This window comes from Suricata suricatta, chromosome 4, assembly GCF_006229205.1.
Source record: "Suricata suricatta isolate VVHF042 chromosome 4, meerkat_22Aug2017_6uvM2_HiC, whole genome shotgun sequence".
NCBI classification, from domain to species: Eukaryota; Metazoa; Chordata; class Mammalia; order Carnivora; family Herpestidae; genus Suricata; species Suricata suricatta.
Genome location: NC_043703.1, coordinates 74,616,892 through 74,635,787, shown reverse-complemented (window position 1 = coordinate 74,635,787; position 18,896 = coordinate 74,616,892). Strand labels below are relative to the sequence as shown.

The 18,896-nt window shown below is 42.9% G+C and overlaps 1 protein-coding gene across 1 annotated transcript in view; it reads left to right on the top strand.

Annotated features, from left to right (window-relative positions):
• The window catches only part of TNFRSF19 (TNF receptor superfamily member 19), an 87,466-nt gene that overhangs the window by 18,942 nt on the left and 49,628 nt on the right, over positions 1–18,896 (top strand). The window contains exons 4-5 of the mRNA XM_029936955.1: positions 6,766–6,944; positions 17,283–17,368. Of these exons, the coding sequence (XP_029792815.1) occupies positions 6,766–6,944; positions 17,283–17,368 (265 nt within the window). The remainder of the gene's footprint in view (positions 1–6,765; positions 6,945–17,282; positions 17,369–18,896) is intronic.

The following is an 18,896-nucleotide window of genomic DNA, read 5'->3' as shown; positions in this document are numbered from 1 at the left end:
AAGAACCCAAGTTAATAACTTATCGGCTGTACAAATAAACAGCGCTTTCGACCCGAGGCCCCCGAATGTGTTTCCTGGACACTGATGGTCTGTGAGGACGTCTCCTGAGGTCCAGGGGGCCGCTCTTGGAGCATGTGGGGGGATCCGCTCGTGTTTCCGCTAAGTGCTGAATTTGCAGTGGGAGAAAAGAGCGAAGGGGATCTGAGGACTGTTTACTCTGAGTCATTTTGCCACTGGAAAGCCACCAAATGTGGCTTAAAATATTGGGCAGTGTGTCAGAGCTACCGCTGCCGCCAGCTTGAGTGGAAGGGGCCCAGCTGGACGGGGCCCTCTCCTGCCTTGGAACCAAGATAAGGGAGCCGCTCGCAGCTCCCCCCGCCTCCCCTCCCACCTCTGCCTCTCCCACCCCAGCCCACCTGCGCCAGCCCACACACAGCTATGTGGCCCTACCAAGTGGGACACTGCTATGGCCTCTCTCGGCTTTTGCTCCCTGGAATAAAGTAATAATGATACGAATAATGAAACAACAACAACTTTAGGAAATCCTGGCTTCAACGACGTTTGTTCATCCCTTGTTTAGTCAGCAAACACTGATGTGTTACTCAGCAGCCTGGCATGCGATGTTCGAGAGAAAAAGGTCTCCCATGACAGTCTTTAAGGATGGAAAGGCAGAATTAATCCAGTAGGGATGGGGGAGACCGTCGCGTTGGGGCTTTACAGTGGGGGAAGCCACGGGGCTCCATCCCACCACAGCGTGAGCTCGCGGGAACGTGCAGCCAAGGAGCCAGGGGCAGCGGGAGGAAGGGCACTGAGGGAGGCAGCAGGGCTCAGAGGGGGCCTGGCCAGCGCGCCTCCCACAGCTCTCTGCTGAAGGGGATACGCCGGGTGATGGAACTTCAGGTCTCCACAGAGCAGATGTTAAGGGTGCATAGGTCTGGTTAAACTGACTCAGAAGAGATTTTACAAGGAAGTACACAGATGGGCCTTGAAGAAGGTCACGGAGCCTGGCTAAAGCCTGGTCAGGCAAAAAATCTTTATAAGTACCAGGTACTCTGAGGGGCTTTGGGGAAAGCGTGGTGGGGGTAGGATTAGACACTGGGGATTGTTGGCTTATTGTAGAATTTTGGGAAATAACTAGGAATCCTATAGCAATGCTTTATCTATATCTATCTTATCTATCAATGATGTTTTTTAATGGGTTATTATTTTATTCATGTATATATTTTCCCACCTTGAACCTCATTAATAAAGAAGGTTTCCCCAGGGCCTCAGGGATGTTGTATTTCTTTAGAGGTACCAAGTCATCATTTCAAAAATAAAGACTCTAGGATTATTTTAAAGGTTAAATGCATTTCTTCCATTGATATCAATGGCCAGACCATGCTCCGTAAAACTAAATGTCATATATCTAATTCAGATGCCCAGGCTGATGGCTGATTACCACACCCACTCCCATCCCTGTCCCCTCCCATGCATCCTCCCTCACTAAACACACACATACAGACCTTCCAAGGAAATGATGAGAGGGAGAGTACCAGTGTGACCTAGAAAGTGTCAGAGAACCAGAGCAGGACAGAGGGGAAAGCTGTAAAAACAGATCCCACTCAGGAACTATTGCAATAGGGGAAGAGAGGCCTCAGTATAGAACTGGGCTCAATTCCAAATACAACATGGACAAGAGGGGGGTTTAGCCAAGGGGCCAGGTCAGGGGTGGGGGCAGGGGATGGAAAGTTTCTAAGAGGAAACATCAGGGAGAAGGGGTTCTGGCTAACGTGGACCTAACAGGACTCTTTCTGAAGGCAGGCCAGATGCTCAGAGGACAGAGGGGCAGGAAGTGGAGGGTGAGCAGCCAGGGGGGTGGAGGACTGCTAACCATCCACAGTGTTCTTAGCCAGGCAGCTGGGCTCTTGGGGTTGGGGCCTAAACAGGAAGGCAGCTCACAGGAGCCTCTGTGGTTGGTCAAGAAGCTAAACGGGAGCACAGCATGGCTGGTTCACGCTTTTCTCTAAGGACTTTTGCTTTATCCCACCCCAAATCCATTCCTACCGTTTCTTTTATTCCCAATGGTAGTGTCCAAGTCTGCTGTGGAAAATCCTATGCCCAGGTGCATTGCCCCCTTTTTGTCCAAAAGTAATGGAGGGAAGACCCAAAAGGTCTGATGCTGTTGTCATTCGCCGCACAGTCAGGCGACGCGATCAGCACCAATGTACTTCAGCAGACGTCCATGGCTGCCCCTCCGTCCCGCACCTGGGATGCAGGTTGGGTGTACTCCAGTGGCCCTTGTGGAGTGGATTCAGCTAGAGCCACACAGTGGCATGGTCCCCACATGTGGTCACGGAGCGCCTCCAAGATGCACTGAGTGGGGAAGCTGAAAGACTAGTGGCAGAACAGTGTGTGAAAATACACATGTGCGCACACACACACGGAGAATTATTAGGATATTTCTAGGAGGCTCTCCCCAAACCTGGCAATAGGGGAAGAGAGGCCTCATTATAGAACTGGGCTCAATTCCAAATACAAATGGTGTTTGCCTGTGCGGAAGGAACAGGACTTTAAGAGACCAGGGATGGGAAGGAAGGTATACTGTTTGATTTCTCTCTCTCTCTCTATATATATATATATAAATCTTGTGTGCAGTAGAAGTTTTTCAGCATAAAAAGGGATGGAATGAGAGCAGAAATAGTGTCTGGCCCTGGGGGAGTGCTCAGCTGTGCTCCTCTGGGCAGGAGGCTGGGGGGCCTTCTCGAAGGTGCTTTGCCTTGTTGGTCTCTCTCTGTCTAGTTATTTATTGAACTGAATGGGAAAGGTTTCAAGGCATTTTAACCACCTACTTTTACTGAATGAAATAAAAACATCGAAGTAGACATTTATATTGGGGGTAATTTAATGTTTATATGCTGTTTACTTTATAGCCTGGATTTCAAATAATTGCAGGGTCTCTGTGTTTATGGTGCTTTAGCAATATGACAATTAGCTCTAAAAGTGATTGCTGCCATGGACATTGTATGGTCACTTAATTTCTTGGAAATACCTTCTCTGAATTTCTAGTAAATTCAAGGTTTCTATATTTTTTTAATTTAAATATATTGTCAAGTTGGCTAACATACAGAGTATGCAGGGCGCTCTTGGCTTTGGAGGAGATCCCCAGGATCCATCGCTTACACACTTCACCCAGTGCTCATCCCCCTGTTCATGCTCTGTCTGCTGTGTGTCTCTCGCCCCTTCAAAAATGAACATAAAATTTTTTAAAAAGTATATTGTCTTTTTAAAAATGACAAATACTTTAGAGAAAATATATTTAAATTGAATTCCTTCAAATAATCAATCTCTGTATAAAAGTTCCCAGGAGACTTCACTGTCCCTGTTCAATAGATTTAGGTGTTATTTTGTGACCATAACAAATACATAGACTTGTCTCAACCTCTCACCTAAATCTACTCCAAAATTACTGTTGTTGCCACTAAAACATATAGGCTCTAAGCAGACATAGTAAATTAATGTCCAGATAATGAAAACAAAATTATGATGCATTTGGAGCCTGGCTTTGTTGTTATTTTCTATACGTAGTTTGGTCCAATAGAGAATGGACCAAAAAAGGAGCACCTGGCTGGCTCAGTCAGTGGGGCACATGACTCTTGATGTTGGGTTCACCAGTTCAAGCCCCACATTGTGTAGAGATCACTTAAAAATGAAAATCTTTAGAATGGACAAAAAAAAAACGTTTCATGAAATCCTCATTCTATGAAGCATAGCGACATGTAAATGGCACACAATGGTGTATAGCAAAAACACGGAGGTCAAAACGGTCCTCATGTACAGTGTAAACTCTAGAATACAGTCAGGACTCAAAAGTATATGTTGTTCCTTAAGAGAGAGGAGGCTGTCAAACACCTCTTTGTAGGTCTTGCAAGTTGGCATACACTCGGCTATCTGTACAGTCTGGTTCTCAGGAATGGAGAGAGGAGGTGAATTGCTGGAGGTGGTCATACTCAGCAGGTGCAAGGAAGGGTAGTTCACTGTCCGGCAGGGGCACTGAACCAGCAAAGCCGCCTGCCCACACCCAGGGGCTTCCTAGCTCTTTGTATTACAATGCAAGGCAGCAGTTGGTCCAAGCAGGTATGCTTAAATTGTACTTTATGTGCCATTTTTAAATGACAGATAATTCACTTTCATTTTAGACATATTTCATTCAATAAGAATAATTTAGATGGAAAGTGATCTTTCTAGTAACCCAGAAAAAAATTGGCGTGAAGATCCTCTTGTTCCCCAGTGGGGCTTTATCATACTTAGAACAGACCGGGTTTTTTGTTGGGTCGTAGAGAATCTAAAAAGGTATCATTATCTGGTGAATGCTCGCTCTGCACTTGATTTATAATTTGCAGCTTTTCTCTGTATTTTATTGTTTATTCCTCAAGATAACCTTGTAGGTTAGGCATGTACTCTCCCCATCTCACAGAGGAAGAGACTGAAGGTCAGAGTTCCCAAAACAGCTTCGCTGACAAGTGGTGGAGTTGGCCTTCAAACTCACCTGTCTTTGGCCCCATTGTAGGACATACACACTTTTTCTTCTATATCACCCTAGATTGAAAAACAGAATTTCATTTATTCCCAGCTATACACCTTCTTGGCTTTCTCATTTCTCTTCCCCTTTGTTTTCCCTTCTTCTGCTTTCTTCCCTTTTCCTCTCTTTCTTTGTTGTGTTGTAATTGTAAATGAGACCCTTACCATCCAAGCTGCCTGGATCAAAGTATGACTTTAAAACTTCGCTCTTGTGTGAACCGTTGACATGGAGATGCTCAGCTGTGGACATCGATGTCCCCACCCCCCAACCCAAATGTCGCACCTACCACACTTCGATCCTGGAAGGAGGCCCCCATCTACGCTGAAGAGAGCGCTGGGGTGCGCTTGGCTCCTTCAGCAACTAACGTACTCAGCAAAAACCCACGTCTGTCCCAGCGCAGGGCCACACTGCCCATGTCCACACCCCAAGAAATTCTTCTTCAATATGTATCCTTGCTGTTTTCTTGGTTACCAGAGTCACACATGGGTTTGCCAATAAATTATCAGAGAATTATAAAAATTCAAAGCTCCTCAGAATTTCACCACCACCCCCAGCCCAAAGAGAATCCCTGCTCACAAATTTTAAAGACATTCTAGTGAATTCATTCTTCAAATCAGACTTTTTCCTTCTGCTGTCTGTGCCTTGTTTAGGACACCACCTCAGTGGAGCGTTAGGGATTAAGAAGGTTGTTGACCTGCTTTCTTCATCCCCTACCCTTTGCTGTGAGCGTTCAGGGCTCACCCTTGAAAGTCGAGCCGAGTTAACTGAAATTCATGAGGAAGGAAGGCATTGCTCCTCTAAGATGTGAAGGAACTTATTAGCAAAAAATATCCTGAATATTTTAGTCAGTAGTTTATTGAGTACAGGGAATACTAGCCTTTGTGTTCATTTTGATTTCATTTTTGACGGATAAATACTGCTCAGTGCATGTCACTACAGGTTGAGGATTTTAAGCATGGAAGTTTTATAGGCAAATGGCATTCGGAATGGGTGGGGATTTGCATTCTGCACCCAACGTTTGCAGGAGAGGAAACTGAGATTTTGCCAGAGCGCTTCCTCTCTCTGCTGTCCCGAGCTGTGTTTGTGGGCTTGCCCAGCGTGCGCTTCGTACAGAGAAAGTACCCGACAGACTCCACAGTGTCGAGGTGTGGAATCTGACTGCGGAGTCACACTGGGTAGGTTCAAATCCTGCTTCTAACATTAGCTATGTCACCCGCGTTCAGGTGCATACCTTCTGGAAAGCTCCATACCCCCATTCATGAAATGGGAATAATGATCGCAGTTCCCTCATTTGGAAGATGTACAAATTCATGAGCTACCATGCACGGAGTAAGCACCCAATCAATGTTAGTACTAATTATTAATGTTTTTGTAAAAGATGGACACGTACGTTTCATTCTGTATTATAACTTAATTTTAAAGCTATCATGAACACATACTGACATCATTCTTCGTATTGCGGCATTGTATTTACATTACACAATAGGCTATGATTTATTTGGTTCAGGATCTTTGCAGAAATGATCACATGTGGATCAAAGAGCTATCTATTCTGCTCGGCCTCGGAAAGCACAGCTGTGTTCTGACGTTAAACTCTTGGGAAGCTTGAGACCTTTGGTATCACACAGTTGAGTCCAAACAAGAATTCAGTATTCTTTTAAGAAATCTGCAGGAACCTTCCTACTGTTACACAGTCATCAACAGCTGACATTTCAAGGTGCTCTCTCCTGGGTAGACTTTCAGGTTGTCATCGTAGGAAATTCCTTACCCCAGTTAGCCTCGTTTCAAAAATAGCACTCTAGCTGTCAAAGCCCTGATTTTCTGCCTTGATAAGTGAGTGAGTGGCTGAATTTTCCTCTGACTTTAGCTTCTAAACATGCACATGACTGGCTTAATGAGAAAAGAAGAAAGCGCCATAATTCTGCCATCAACCAGCAATAACCCAGCAGTAGGGGTCCCGGAGGACCTTTCTTATGCAAATGCTCGTGGCTTCTTGAATAAAGTGGATGACTAAGTATACTTAATGTCGTAAGAGAGATTATTAGCAGTGGGAGACACATTTGAGCTTGCTGACAGAGCTGCCTTTGTATCCAGGAAGGCCGGCACTCTGTAGTTACTAGACCAGCTCTTCCTTTTATCCCAGCCATCCTCTTTTTCACGCTTGCACCGTCTGAATAGCGTTCCTTGCCTGTTAATCCCCACAGGAATGTGGCTTTGGCTACGGGGAGGATGCCCAGTGTGTGACGTGCCGGCCGCACAGGTTCAAGGAGGACTGGGGCTTTCAGAAATGCAAGCCGTGCTTGGAGTGCGCCCTGGTGAACCGCTTCCAGAAGGCGAACTGCTCCATCACCAGCGACGCCGTCTGCGGGGACTGCTTGCCAGGGTATGTGGGACGATTTCTGTGCCTTGTGATTATATTGGATTGTTTTTTAAGTTTTTCTTTTCTTTAATGTTTATTTATTTGAGAGAGAGATAGAGAGAGAGAGAGAGAGCACCAGCGGGGGAGGTGCAGAGAGAGAGAAGGGAACAGAGGATCCAAAACTGGCTCAGAGCTGACAGTAGAGAGCCCGACACGGGGCTCAAACTCCCAAACCCATGAGATCACGGTCTGAGCTGAAGTCGGATGCTTACCCGACTGAGCCACCCAGGTGCCCCTGGATTATTTAGAAACAGACTTTTCCCTTGCTCCCTCCCAAATGTGAACCCACACCAATGGGGACCTGAGCACGTTTGTCAAATGGTCGTGGCTTCATCTGTGCTCGCACTCTGACAGGTGCTGGTTATAAATAAAATGAATAAGCACACTCACGAAGGACTAGTGTCACAAGAATCTAAAGAGTATCCTATAAACTGATGAAAAAGAAAATGTGGCCAAATGGACAAAAGAATGAACAGGCAATTCACAAAAGAGGAAACACGTGTGGCTGGTGATCAAATGACGATGTTCATCCTTGTTAGTGATCAGAGAAATGCAAATCACAACTATTCACTCATATCCACGGGTATTTGTGAAGCAGCTAGGAGGCATTGCTTTAGAAGTGAGGCCTTGCTGAGGTAAAGAGGCCAAGAGCCCTACCCGTGTGAAGCTTATGTCCTAATAAGGGATTTAGAAAGCTCCAAACAGGAAGTAATAAAGAAGTGAGTTCTGTGGAAAGGTAGCAGAGGATGATTTCTGTGGAAGAAAAAGAACCTAGAGCACATAAGACGGATTAGGAGTGCCCAGGGATGGGTAGGCAAAACAGCAGGGGTCTAACAGTGAATCAAGGCTCTAAGGCGGGGCTCTCACTGGACTTAGGGAGAACACGCCCACAGATGGGTGGGGGGGAGTTCCGACCACTGCTCCAATGAGCACCTTCGCTCTTGCTGAAGTCAGAGGGGAAGACAAACCTGTGGGCCTGCAGGGCAGAAACTGGGCAGGAAATAGCCTTATGGGCTAAGTGTGACACTATGCAGTGACTCAGCACCTGAACCAGTACGAAATGTGACCATCTAACACCAAAAACACAAGCAATAAAAGAAAAAGTAGCCTTTGGACTTCACCCAAATTCAAATCTTTTGTGCTTCGAAGGATATCATCAAGAAAATGAAAAGACAGCCTATGGAATTAGAGAAACTATTTGTAAATCATATGTGTGATAAAGGACTATCTTATCTGGAATATATTAAGAACCCTTACAGCTCAGTAATGAAAAGACCAATAACCCAGTTAAAATATGAATAAAGGATTTGACTAGACATCTCTCCAGCGAAGATACACAAAAGCCAATAAGCACGTGAAGAGATGCTCAATGTCATTAGCCATCAGGAAAATGCAAGTTAAAAGCACACACTCCAAGCCTACTAGGATGGCTGTGACCCTAGAAGACAGACAATGACAAGTGTTGGTTAGGGTGTGGAGAAACTGTCCTAGAGACAGGAATTAAGTCTGTGGTTTCCTGGGGCTGGTGGGTGGAGAGCGTGGGGAAGCGTGAGTGGGACTACTTAACGGTGCGGAGTTTCATTTTTGGAGTTATGAAGTTGTCTGAAATCGATCGTTCTGATGGCTGCATGGCTCAGCAAGCACATGAAAGACCACTCAATGGTACTCTTCTCGTGGGTGGAGGTGTGTGAATTAGATACCAGTACATCTGCTACTAAAAAAAAGGAATAGTCTATAATCTTGGGCGATGCTGACACCTGTGAATAGCATCACCCAGAGTTCTGACCCCGTGCAAATCTAATTGAGAAACACAAACGAGCATCTGGGTCTCTCTTGTCCCCGTTCTGCAATTCTGATAGAAGCAGTGGGTGCCCATCTGCTCTCTCCATCTTCGGGGCAGGGAGAAAAGATCCACAGGAGATTCAGGGGCACAGAGAGTGCGGGAAAGCGCAGGACCCAGGGGCTTGGTTTTTAGGAGGAGGGAGCCCACAAGGACGCGATGCTAGAGTGTGAGACCCGCCCCTTCTCTCCAGGACCTCTCTCCAGAAGTGCTTCCTCATGCTTAACCTCATTCGTTGTCATCTGAGCCCACTGGCTTAGCTTCTAAAATGTTTGTTCATTCTTTAAGTAAATGCTTAGATGTGGGAAAGTCAGATACAAGAGAGCAGACGTTTGAATGAAGTTTCATAGTTTATTTATACGATTAGTTTAAAATTACATCCTTTCTAAGCCAGCATGACTGGATGAGACAGGCAATAATTATATAGTGACTTCTACCCAGGCTTTCCAGAGTGTTTTAAAGTGCGCACCCAGGCTGGCTATGTTTGTGGGAAGAAGGTACCTATTTTATAGATAGGAAAATTGAGGCAGAAAGAAAATAAGAGAATTGCATGTTGCTCTCGCAAAAATAATACCAGGGTTCCTGGGTGGCACCATCGGCTAGGCATCCAGCTTTGGCTCAGGTCAGGATCTCACGGCTCATGAGTTCGAGTTCCGCATCAAGCTCTCTGCTGTCAGTGCAGAGCCCACTTTGGGTTCTCTGTCCTCCCTCTCTCTGCACCTCTCCCACTCTCTCTTTCTCTCAAAATAAATAAGCAGGAAAAAAAAAAAGAAGAATGATGCCTGAGTCAGGCAGAGGGTGGGCGTTTCTATTTCGGTGCTAACTCCTACCTTCTGAGGCCTCAGCCCCACTCAGCTCAGACCTCTGCGGCCCTCAGGCTCAGCCCCAGCAGGACAACTGCTGCCTTTCCCCCAGTAGCAGTACAGTGTAGACATGGTCTGTCCCCTGTGACTCCGTGTGAGCGATTGGAGCGTCAGTCCCCTGGTTTCCAGATATGTTCAGCGGCTTTAGGCCAGCTCCTTTGTGTCTCTGACATGTGTTCTTTTCACCTGTGCATTATCCTCTGATAATACCAACCTGCAGAATTGCCGGAAGAACTAAGAATGCAATGCATGCAAAGTGCCAGGTTCATAGTAAGCACTGGGTATGGATTTGGCATCATCGCCAGTTAATGTTACTAGAAGCCAGTGACAGCGTTTTTTACATGGCTGCTGCTTTTTTGGTTTTTGTGAGGTGTTGTTGGCATGTGGCCATTGAGCCCCCAGCTGCCATCTCTGTCTCCCATGTTCCCATCCCTTCTCTGCTAAGGGCTTCTGGGACTCAGCCTGGAAGAATCGCCTAGCACCTACCAATTCTTTGCTGCTTCTAGTAGCAATGACAGCTAACATTTGTTGAGCATTTATGTTTTGCTAAACTCTGTATGCAGATGAGTTTATTCAATCTCTGTAAGCCAGAGATTAATATCAAACCCCCTTTACAAAGGAAAAAGTTGGTCCTTGGAGGGGATAAATGACTTGCCCAAGGTCACCCAGCTTTTCATTCCACTGCTGAGCCCCTGAACCCAACCACATGTCCAGTTTCACAGGGAGCTCTCCCTGGACCCCCCCATGACCGACGACTCCCCCTGAGGACTGTCGCAGCCCTCTGTGCCCCAGGCTCCCTACGCCCTCACACCCCACCAGCCTCCTCGGTCCTGAAAGCGGCCTGAATTGCCTTGGCGAGCTCTCTCATCTTGGCGCTTGGTCCCCCTTTGCCCATTCTCAAAGTCCCCTCAGCACCACACTCTTCTGGGCCCTGACCTAATGATTCATCTCTTCATTAGTATCTGTTTACTTTCAACAAGGGGCCATTGCTGTCCATTGCTGAGGACCATAAACGGTAGGCTGTCCATCCATGTGACACTGGGTGCTGCTAAGAGTTTGGGGGAGAACCCACCGGCCATCCAGCATCGACTGTGGCTGCAGAAAATTTGACCCTGGCTTGGCCATAACACACGGGACATGGTAACTGCCTCCCAGACCGTACTGAGCAAGCTCAGTATAAAACCAGAGCTGGACTGTGGTGTGTTGTTACCCTGCAGGAACACTTTCATTGATTGAGGAGTTGACGGTTTACAACCAGGTTTTCTTAAAATGGCCCTTTTCAAACGGTGTTCATCAGACAAACTGGTGTTATTTGGATTGAAGTCAGTTAAAAATTCCTTTTAAAATTCAGTGTTGGAGAAAATTTGGGATCTGAAAGATGTCTGCCTGTCATCAGACTGTGAGCAGGAAAATCTAGCACGATCTCCGTTTGGCTTTGTGCATCAGCCATCTGAATGCCCAGAGTAAAATTCGAAGGTCGCCGAGAGATGCCAGTGTAGCCAGACACCTGTCTATGTCCTGATCCCTTTTATTCATTTTATTTTTTTTAATTTGTGTCCTTTCTCACTTGGTCACAAAGCAGACTTACCAATGTTTCTGTGTCCCTAAAACCATGGCAGTCTAAGCAAGAGAAGGTAAAATAATTTTTAAGGATTGATACAGTTCTTTATCCACTTAATACTTTTAGTTACATATTTTCTTGAAGATTTTTATTTTTATTACATGTTTATTTATTTTGAGAGAGAGAGAGAGAGAGAGAGAGCGCAAGTGGGCAGGGGCAGAGAGAGAGAGAGAGAGAGAGAGAGAGAGGAAGAGAGAGAATCCCAAGCAAGCTTCACACTGTCCGTGCAGAGTCCAAAGCGGGGCTCAGGCTCACGAACCAGGCGATCAAGACCTGAGCTGAAATCAAGAATCACACGCTCACCTGACTGGGCCGCCAGGCCCCTTCGGTTATGTAGCAAAACTTTAATTTGTATATCTTCACCTTCAAATTGGAGGATAATTTTGAGGCAACTTTTCTAAAAATTAAAAACACTATGTCTGTGATGGTGAGTACATAACTGGTAGTTTACTGCCTACTCTGTTTTGTAGGATTCTGAATTAATCTCACTTTGTCCCAAACAGAAAAAAGGAGAGTCCATTGATGGTTTTAAATTTTTGTTACATTTTTTTAGTTAAAAAGATAAATTAAATTAAATTTAAATTTAAAATGATGTTAAAAACATTGGATTCTGCCATTACGCGATTGGAATAAAGAAGTTGGCAAGGGCAGGTTGGGAATGTTTTTGTATAACCTCCAAGTGCCTGTGGAAAGCTGCTCTCGGGTCACGGCCAAGTATTGTCTCTCCTTGGGAGCAGCGGTTACAGATATGGGGGCCTCACAAATGGCTGTGTCCGCTCAGCCTCATCTCTAGTCAGCGTTCCAAGCCATTTCTGCTTAGTGTTCAAGGGTCGTTCAAAACATGATATGATTTGCTCACCTACTAGCTTCATTTCCATAGTGGCCCTCAAGCTCTGAATATATTTTAATCAGGATACTTCTGGCAGATACATGTTATTCAGGGTCAGGGAAAGCTCAGACTTGAAAAGTGTTTTGTCACCAGGAGAGGTCCTTGCTTTAAAAACAGAAAGTGACATCTGCATTGGATTCTCCATGCTTTGCATTTCCTTAATTTTTAAGAAGCTTAAAAAACATTGTTTTAAGTGTTTGTTTATTTCTGAGAGAGAGAGAGAGAGAGAGAGAGAGAGAGAGAGTACACAAGTAGAGGGGCAGAGAGAGGGAGACACAGAATCCGAAGCAGGCTGCAGGCTCTGAGCTGTCAGCACAGAGCCCGATGCAAGGCTTGAACCCACAAACTGTGAGATCATGACCTGAGCCGGAGTTGGACGCTTAACTGACTGAGCCACCCAGGTGCCCCAATTTTTAAGAAGTTTTTTAGGAAAAAATTTTTTTAATGTTTTTTAAAATTTATTTTTGAGAGACAGTGCGAGCAGGGGAGGATCAGTGAGAGAGGGAGACACAGAATCTGAGGCAGGCTCCAGGCTCTGAGCTAGCTGTCAGCACAGAGCTCGATGTGGGGCTTGAACCCACGAACCGTGAGATCATAATCTGAGCTGAAGCCGGATGCTCTATCGCTTGAGCCACCCAGGCGCCCCAATTTTTAAGAAGTTTTAAAACATGTATTTCTGTAACAAAATTTGATGTTGAAAACACTGGGTACAACATTTTTTTTATTTCACTTTCTGTTCTGCTTATTTACAAAAATGAGTTTTCATGCATAAAACTATTTTAGACAGTGTCAGTGTTTAATTATAATTTGGCAAATTTTCTGGCTGAGAGGATAAATACTAGTAGTCTGCATGTATTATGATGTTCCGCTAACACATACATCTGTAATAAGAAAGCTCTCACATTACGCTATGGTTTTTACCTTATTTCAAAAATTTTTATGATTTTTGGTTATAAAAAATACATAACATAAAATTTACCATCTTAACCATTTTTAAGTTTACAGTTTAGTGATGTGAAGTACATCTACATTGTTTTGAACAGACCTCTAGAACGTTCTCATCTTTCCAAACTGAAATAGTTAAACAATAACTTACCCCCTTTTCCTGCTCCCCTCAGCCGCTGGTAATCACTGTTTCTATGAATTTGATTATATACCTAATGGGAGTGGAATCATAAAGTATTTGTCCTTTTATGGCTGGTTTGTTTCAATTGCTGTAATGTCCTCAAGATTCATCCATATTCTAGGATGGGACAAGATTTCCTTCCTTTTTTTTTTTTTTTTTTTTAATTAGAGCTGGTCTTTTCTTTTTAAAAATTTTTTTTAAGTTTATTTATTTATTTATTTATTTTGGAAGAGAGACAGCATGAGTAGGGGAGGAGCAGAGAGAGAGAGAGAGAGAGAGAGAAAGAGAGACAGACAGAATCCCAAGCTCCTTGTGGGGCTCGAACTCATGAAACTGTGAGCTGAAACCAAGAGTCAGACGCTTAACAGACTGAGCCACTCAGGCACCCCAGGATTTCCTTTTTAAGGCTGAATAATATTGCATTGTCTGGCTGTACCTCATTTTGTTTGTCCCTTCATTTGCCCCGTGGATATTTGGACTGCATTCACTTTTTGGCTTTTGTGAATAGTGATGCTAGGAATGGATGTGCAAATACACCTGCCTTCAGTTCTTTTGGATTCAAACCCATAGTGGAATTCTGGATCACATATGGTAGTTATAGTTTTAGTTTTTTGAGAAACTTCCATTCTCATCCCCCGAGCGGCTGTGCCATTTAGTGCACAGTCCTTCCAATTTCTCTCTATATCCTCCCCAACACTTGATATTTTCTGTTTTGATTTGGTTTGGTTTTTAGTAGCCATCCTAATGGGTTTGTAAGGTAATACTTCATTGTGGTTTTGATTTGCATTTTCCTGATGATGAGTGATGTTGGCTGTTGGCCGTCTTTTCGTGTGCTTTTTGGCCATTTGCAGATCATCTTTGCAAAAATCTCTCTTCAAGTCCTTTGCCCGTCTTGTAATCAGGTTATTTGATTTTTGTTGTTGGGTTAATATTCTAGAGATTAACTCCTTACCAGATATATAAATTGCAGATATTTTCTCCCCTAGTGCAGGTTCACTTTTCACTCCATTGGTTGTATCCTTTTTTTTAATCCTGGAAAAGAACATTATTATTTTAGTATCATTTAAAATTTTGGGGGGGCACCTGGGTGGCTCAGTCAGTTGAGCCTCCAACTTCGGCTCAAGTCATGATCTCACGGTCCATGAGTTCGAGCCCCACATCCAGCTCTGTGCTGACACCTCAGAGTCTGGCGTGTTCTCAGATTCTGTGTCTCCCTCTCTCTCTGTCTTTCTCTAACTCACACTCTGTCTCTCTCTCTCTCAAAAATAAATAAACATTAAAAAACTTTAAAGAAATTTAAAAAATAAAATTTTTTGATGTGACCTACTTGTATAACCACTTTGAGGTTTAATTGACAAGTAAAAAGCTATACATATTTAATATATACAATTTGATGTGTTTGGGGATAAGTACACACTGATTATGTCCTTTGATGCACAAAATGTTTAAGTTTCACATAGTCTAGTGTATCTATTTTTGCCTTTGTTGCCTGTTTCACATAAGCCTTTTGATTGCATTTTGGTGTCACGTCCAGGGAAATCATTGCCAAATTCAATGTCACGAAGATTTTCTCCTGTTTTCTTTTAGGAGTTTTATAGTTTGGAGTCTTATGTTTAGGTTTTTAATTCATTTTGAATTGGTTTTTGTACATAGTGTTAGATAAGGTTCCAGGTTCATTCTTTTGCATGTGGATATCCAGATTTCCCAGCACCATTTTTAAAGAGACTGTCCTATTTACATTTAGGCGGCCTTGGTGTTCGTGTTAAAAATCATTTGACCATATAAGTGAGGGTTTATTTCTGGGCTCTCTATCTTGTTGCATTGGTCTACATGGCTGTCTTTATACTAGTATTGATTATTACAGCTGTAAGTGACTATTATGCTGTGTTGCATATTGTACATTGTATTGTGTATTGCACTCTGTATTGATTACAGATTGTATAGCAATATATATGTTTCACTGTAAGGAAGTGTTTCACTATAAGGAAGTGTGACTCCTCCACCTTTTTCTTTAACAATTTTTTATATATCACAAAATAAGTTTTTTAATTTTTTAATTAAAAACAGGTGGGAAAGTCACCATATTACAATATGGACATATATTCATAGTCACACGAAAATGGAAGGTTAGGCAAATACTGAATGTACCTTAGTATTTGAGATAATTTCCCTGCTTTTAAATAAAAATCTTGCTTCAACCATAAATCATACAGATTTGCTACTACAATATCCAATTTCATAAAATAATTGCATCTATCTTGCTCTTTATAAATTTGTTCTGCAAATAAATTTATTCTCCAAATCACTATTTTGTCATAGAAAAATATATTTTGAAATGTATTTACAAATAATCACTGGTTTTTAAAAGAAAATTTTAATGTTTATTTATTTTTTGAGAGAAAGAGATAGAGAATGAGTGAGGGAAAGACAGAGAGAAAGGGAGACACAGAATATGAAGCAGGCTCTAGGCTCTGAGCTGCCAGCAGAGAGTCCGACGCGGGGCTTGAACTCACCAACTGTAAGATCATGGGCTGAGCTGAAGTCAGACACATAACTGACTGAGCCACCCAGGCACTCCCAAATAATCACTGTTAATATTTCATGTATAATATGCTTCAAAATTTTTCAATGCAAATACATTTATGTAAATTATTTTAGCTGCTTTGGTAAAAAGAAAAAGTCTGAAAGCGTGTGCTTGCACAAAATGGGATTATGTTATTCACCTTTTTATTTGTTCACCTACTGATATTTCATGAATTTTTTAAAAAATACATATATGAGATCTATGCCATTGTTCCTTCAAGGCCACTTTGAATTCCATTGCCTTGGGTCTACCGTGGTTAGTCATATCTGCTGTTGTGCACTGGAAGTGTGCCTGACTGGGTTTTTTTCTTTTATAAATAATCCCATGATTGCAGGGTTAATACAGCATCACCCACTTATTGTTTCTTTAGGATAAATTTCAAAAAAAAAATGAACTTACTGGTTAAAGGATAGATGACCAATTCTCTGGGTTCTCATGGCATACTGCCACCCTGCCCTTGTACGAGTGGCCATCTACCGTGTCACTGCCATCCAGACACATGCTCATTTTGTCTGCACGCACTAGTGTTCTAAGGAAAAATGGTACATTTTCGTTGCAACTTGCATTTACTTGATTAATTTAATGGGGTTACATATTTTAATGTTAAATTTTTAAAAAATTTAATTGCATTATGCTTTTTAGTTTTCACTGAAAGTTTTAAATTGTGAAATGTTCTTTTGGAAATTGATGTTGTTTACCTGTTTCTATTACAGACTGAAATTACAGATAATACTGTGATTAGGATTATTTTCAGGGTTCTTTTGCCCATTAAGTTAACTATGTCGATGGTCCTTTCTTTATTTTTCTCTTCAGCTGTCTTTAATATTGTGTGTGTGCACGTCCGCACGCACGTGTGCATCTGTATGTGTGTATGCGTTTGTGCGTGTGCGTGTGTGTGGTTAAAGCTCTTATCTCCTCCATTCCAGTTCCTGGGTTTCTTGTCATGCCTGAAAAATAACCCCATATGAAAATTATATAAGTATCTCCCTACATTTTTCCATTGCTTTGTAGCTTGCTTGGCTTTTCTGGTCTTTGAATTCCAGGTGTTTAAAAACTAGCACTTGATTTACGAGGGGTTGTGTCATTTAAGTTACAATAGACTTGCCAGAGACCACTGATTTCCTATTCCCTCACCAGCACCAGCATCTCAGTATAGATGGGCTGAGTAGAATTTACAAAGTTATGTTTAGTGGCATTGATATTTCTTAAATGTTCACTACCTCTAAGGATGTGTCTAAGATACTGCTACATTTAAGCCTTTGAGTTGCTTTTTTAAAAAAAAGTAGAACTGGTACTTCATCAATTATCATGAATCTGTTAGCTGCAGCTTTGAGCTTAAAATGAAGAGCTAATGAGGATTGTTTTCCTTTCTCTTCTAGATTTTATAGGAAGACAAAACTCGTCGGTTTTCAAGACATGGAGTGCGTACCTTGCGGAGACCCTCCTCCTCCCTACGAGCCGCACTGTGAGTGAGCCCCCAAGGCTTTTAGAACCCTTTCTACAGTTAGCAGATGGGGCGCAGTCTCTCTCTACAGTGGGGCTCATAATGTGTCGTCTTTCATCAAGCAAGATATAAAGTCCTTTTGTTGTGTGCCCCAGTCGACCAGCTGTGTCCCTTGATGTGACTCTCAGAGCGAAATACAGACGTTTTGCTGCCGCTTGTTTCATTCAAACTCTTTATCTTTCATTCAGATACAGAACTCAGGCAACTCCAGTTGACTAGGTGATCTGAGTCCGAATGCGTCACCTTTGCCTTGTGTTCCTGTGTTTTCCCTCCTTAGTCCCCAGGCAGTGTCTTGTGGTGACTCCCATGCCTTTCCAGAGACAGTCCCCTCCACGAATCACCTGCTCTCATTAATGTATCATTAAGTTAAATACTGGCTCCTTTCATTCATTCCTTCATTCTTCTCATTTCACAAATAAATGGGAAACCCGTTGCATGGCAGAAATGCAACTCTAAATGAGAAAATTTTGCCTTTTCTTCTTCGTATTAACTGATCTTTTTTTTTAAACATATGTTTCCCTTTGATATAAAGGGTACTTGTTACAAGTTCTCAATTTGCATTGATATTAAATGGGAAGGAGAGTGGCTTCTCACTTGTCTTAATCCCACATACAGATCTGGCCAATGGGAACTCCCAGATGAGGGGCCAGGAGAGAAATCAGCAGGTACACCACCCCCCACCCCCGCCTCGTGTGCACAGGGCCTGTCTTTGCTGAGCAGGGCTCTCGTGAGCCGTGTTTCCGGTACCCAGGCACCAGTGTCCAGGAGGGAGGGGGTGAGAGGTGCTTGATCCTATGCATAGGTCACTCATGCCTTTCTGGGAAGCGTTGACAATATAGGTGTATATATTTGGGATTGCTTTGACATGTTCTTGCTTCTTTCTGGGACAAAAGCACCCTCTGAACTAACTGAAACTGATTGAGTTATTGATAAGACCACATAGTGCTTGTGTTTTCTAGAATGTCATGTAATTTATGTCCCTTACCAAATACATTACTTTCTATTCTTCGTTTTATGTGGTAGAAAGGCAAAAAAAAAAAAGGATTCTAAGCTTTACAGAAATGTATATTGACCCTCTTTTTTTTATAATATGCAAATGTTTGCCAAAGAATTCATTGCATTTAACAAATGCAATCTTGACTGTTATGTTTCAGCCATAATAGGGAAACTGTTTTCCTTAGCTTTCTCATTGTCCTGTTAAATTTATCAATGAGGACACCAGGTCCAGAAAGGTGAATAACTCTCCATTGTTGGCTGGGAAACGATGGAGACATAATTCAGACCCAGGTCTGTCTAATGCCAAACATTGTGTTCTTACCACCACACTCTGCTGTCTCCTTAAGAAAAACAAACCTGAAATCTACTAGATGTTGACTTTTTGTTTGCTTTAATATTCATCATTTAAACAAAAACTTTAAAAATCTAATGTAGAGATACTTTATGCTACACAGCCCGTAAAAGGACATGTCCTCTTGCCAAATAAAACAGG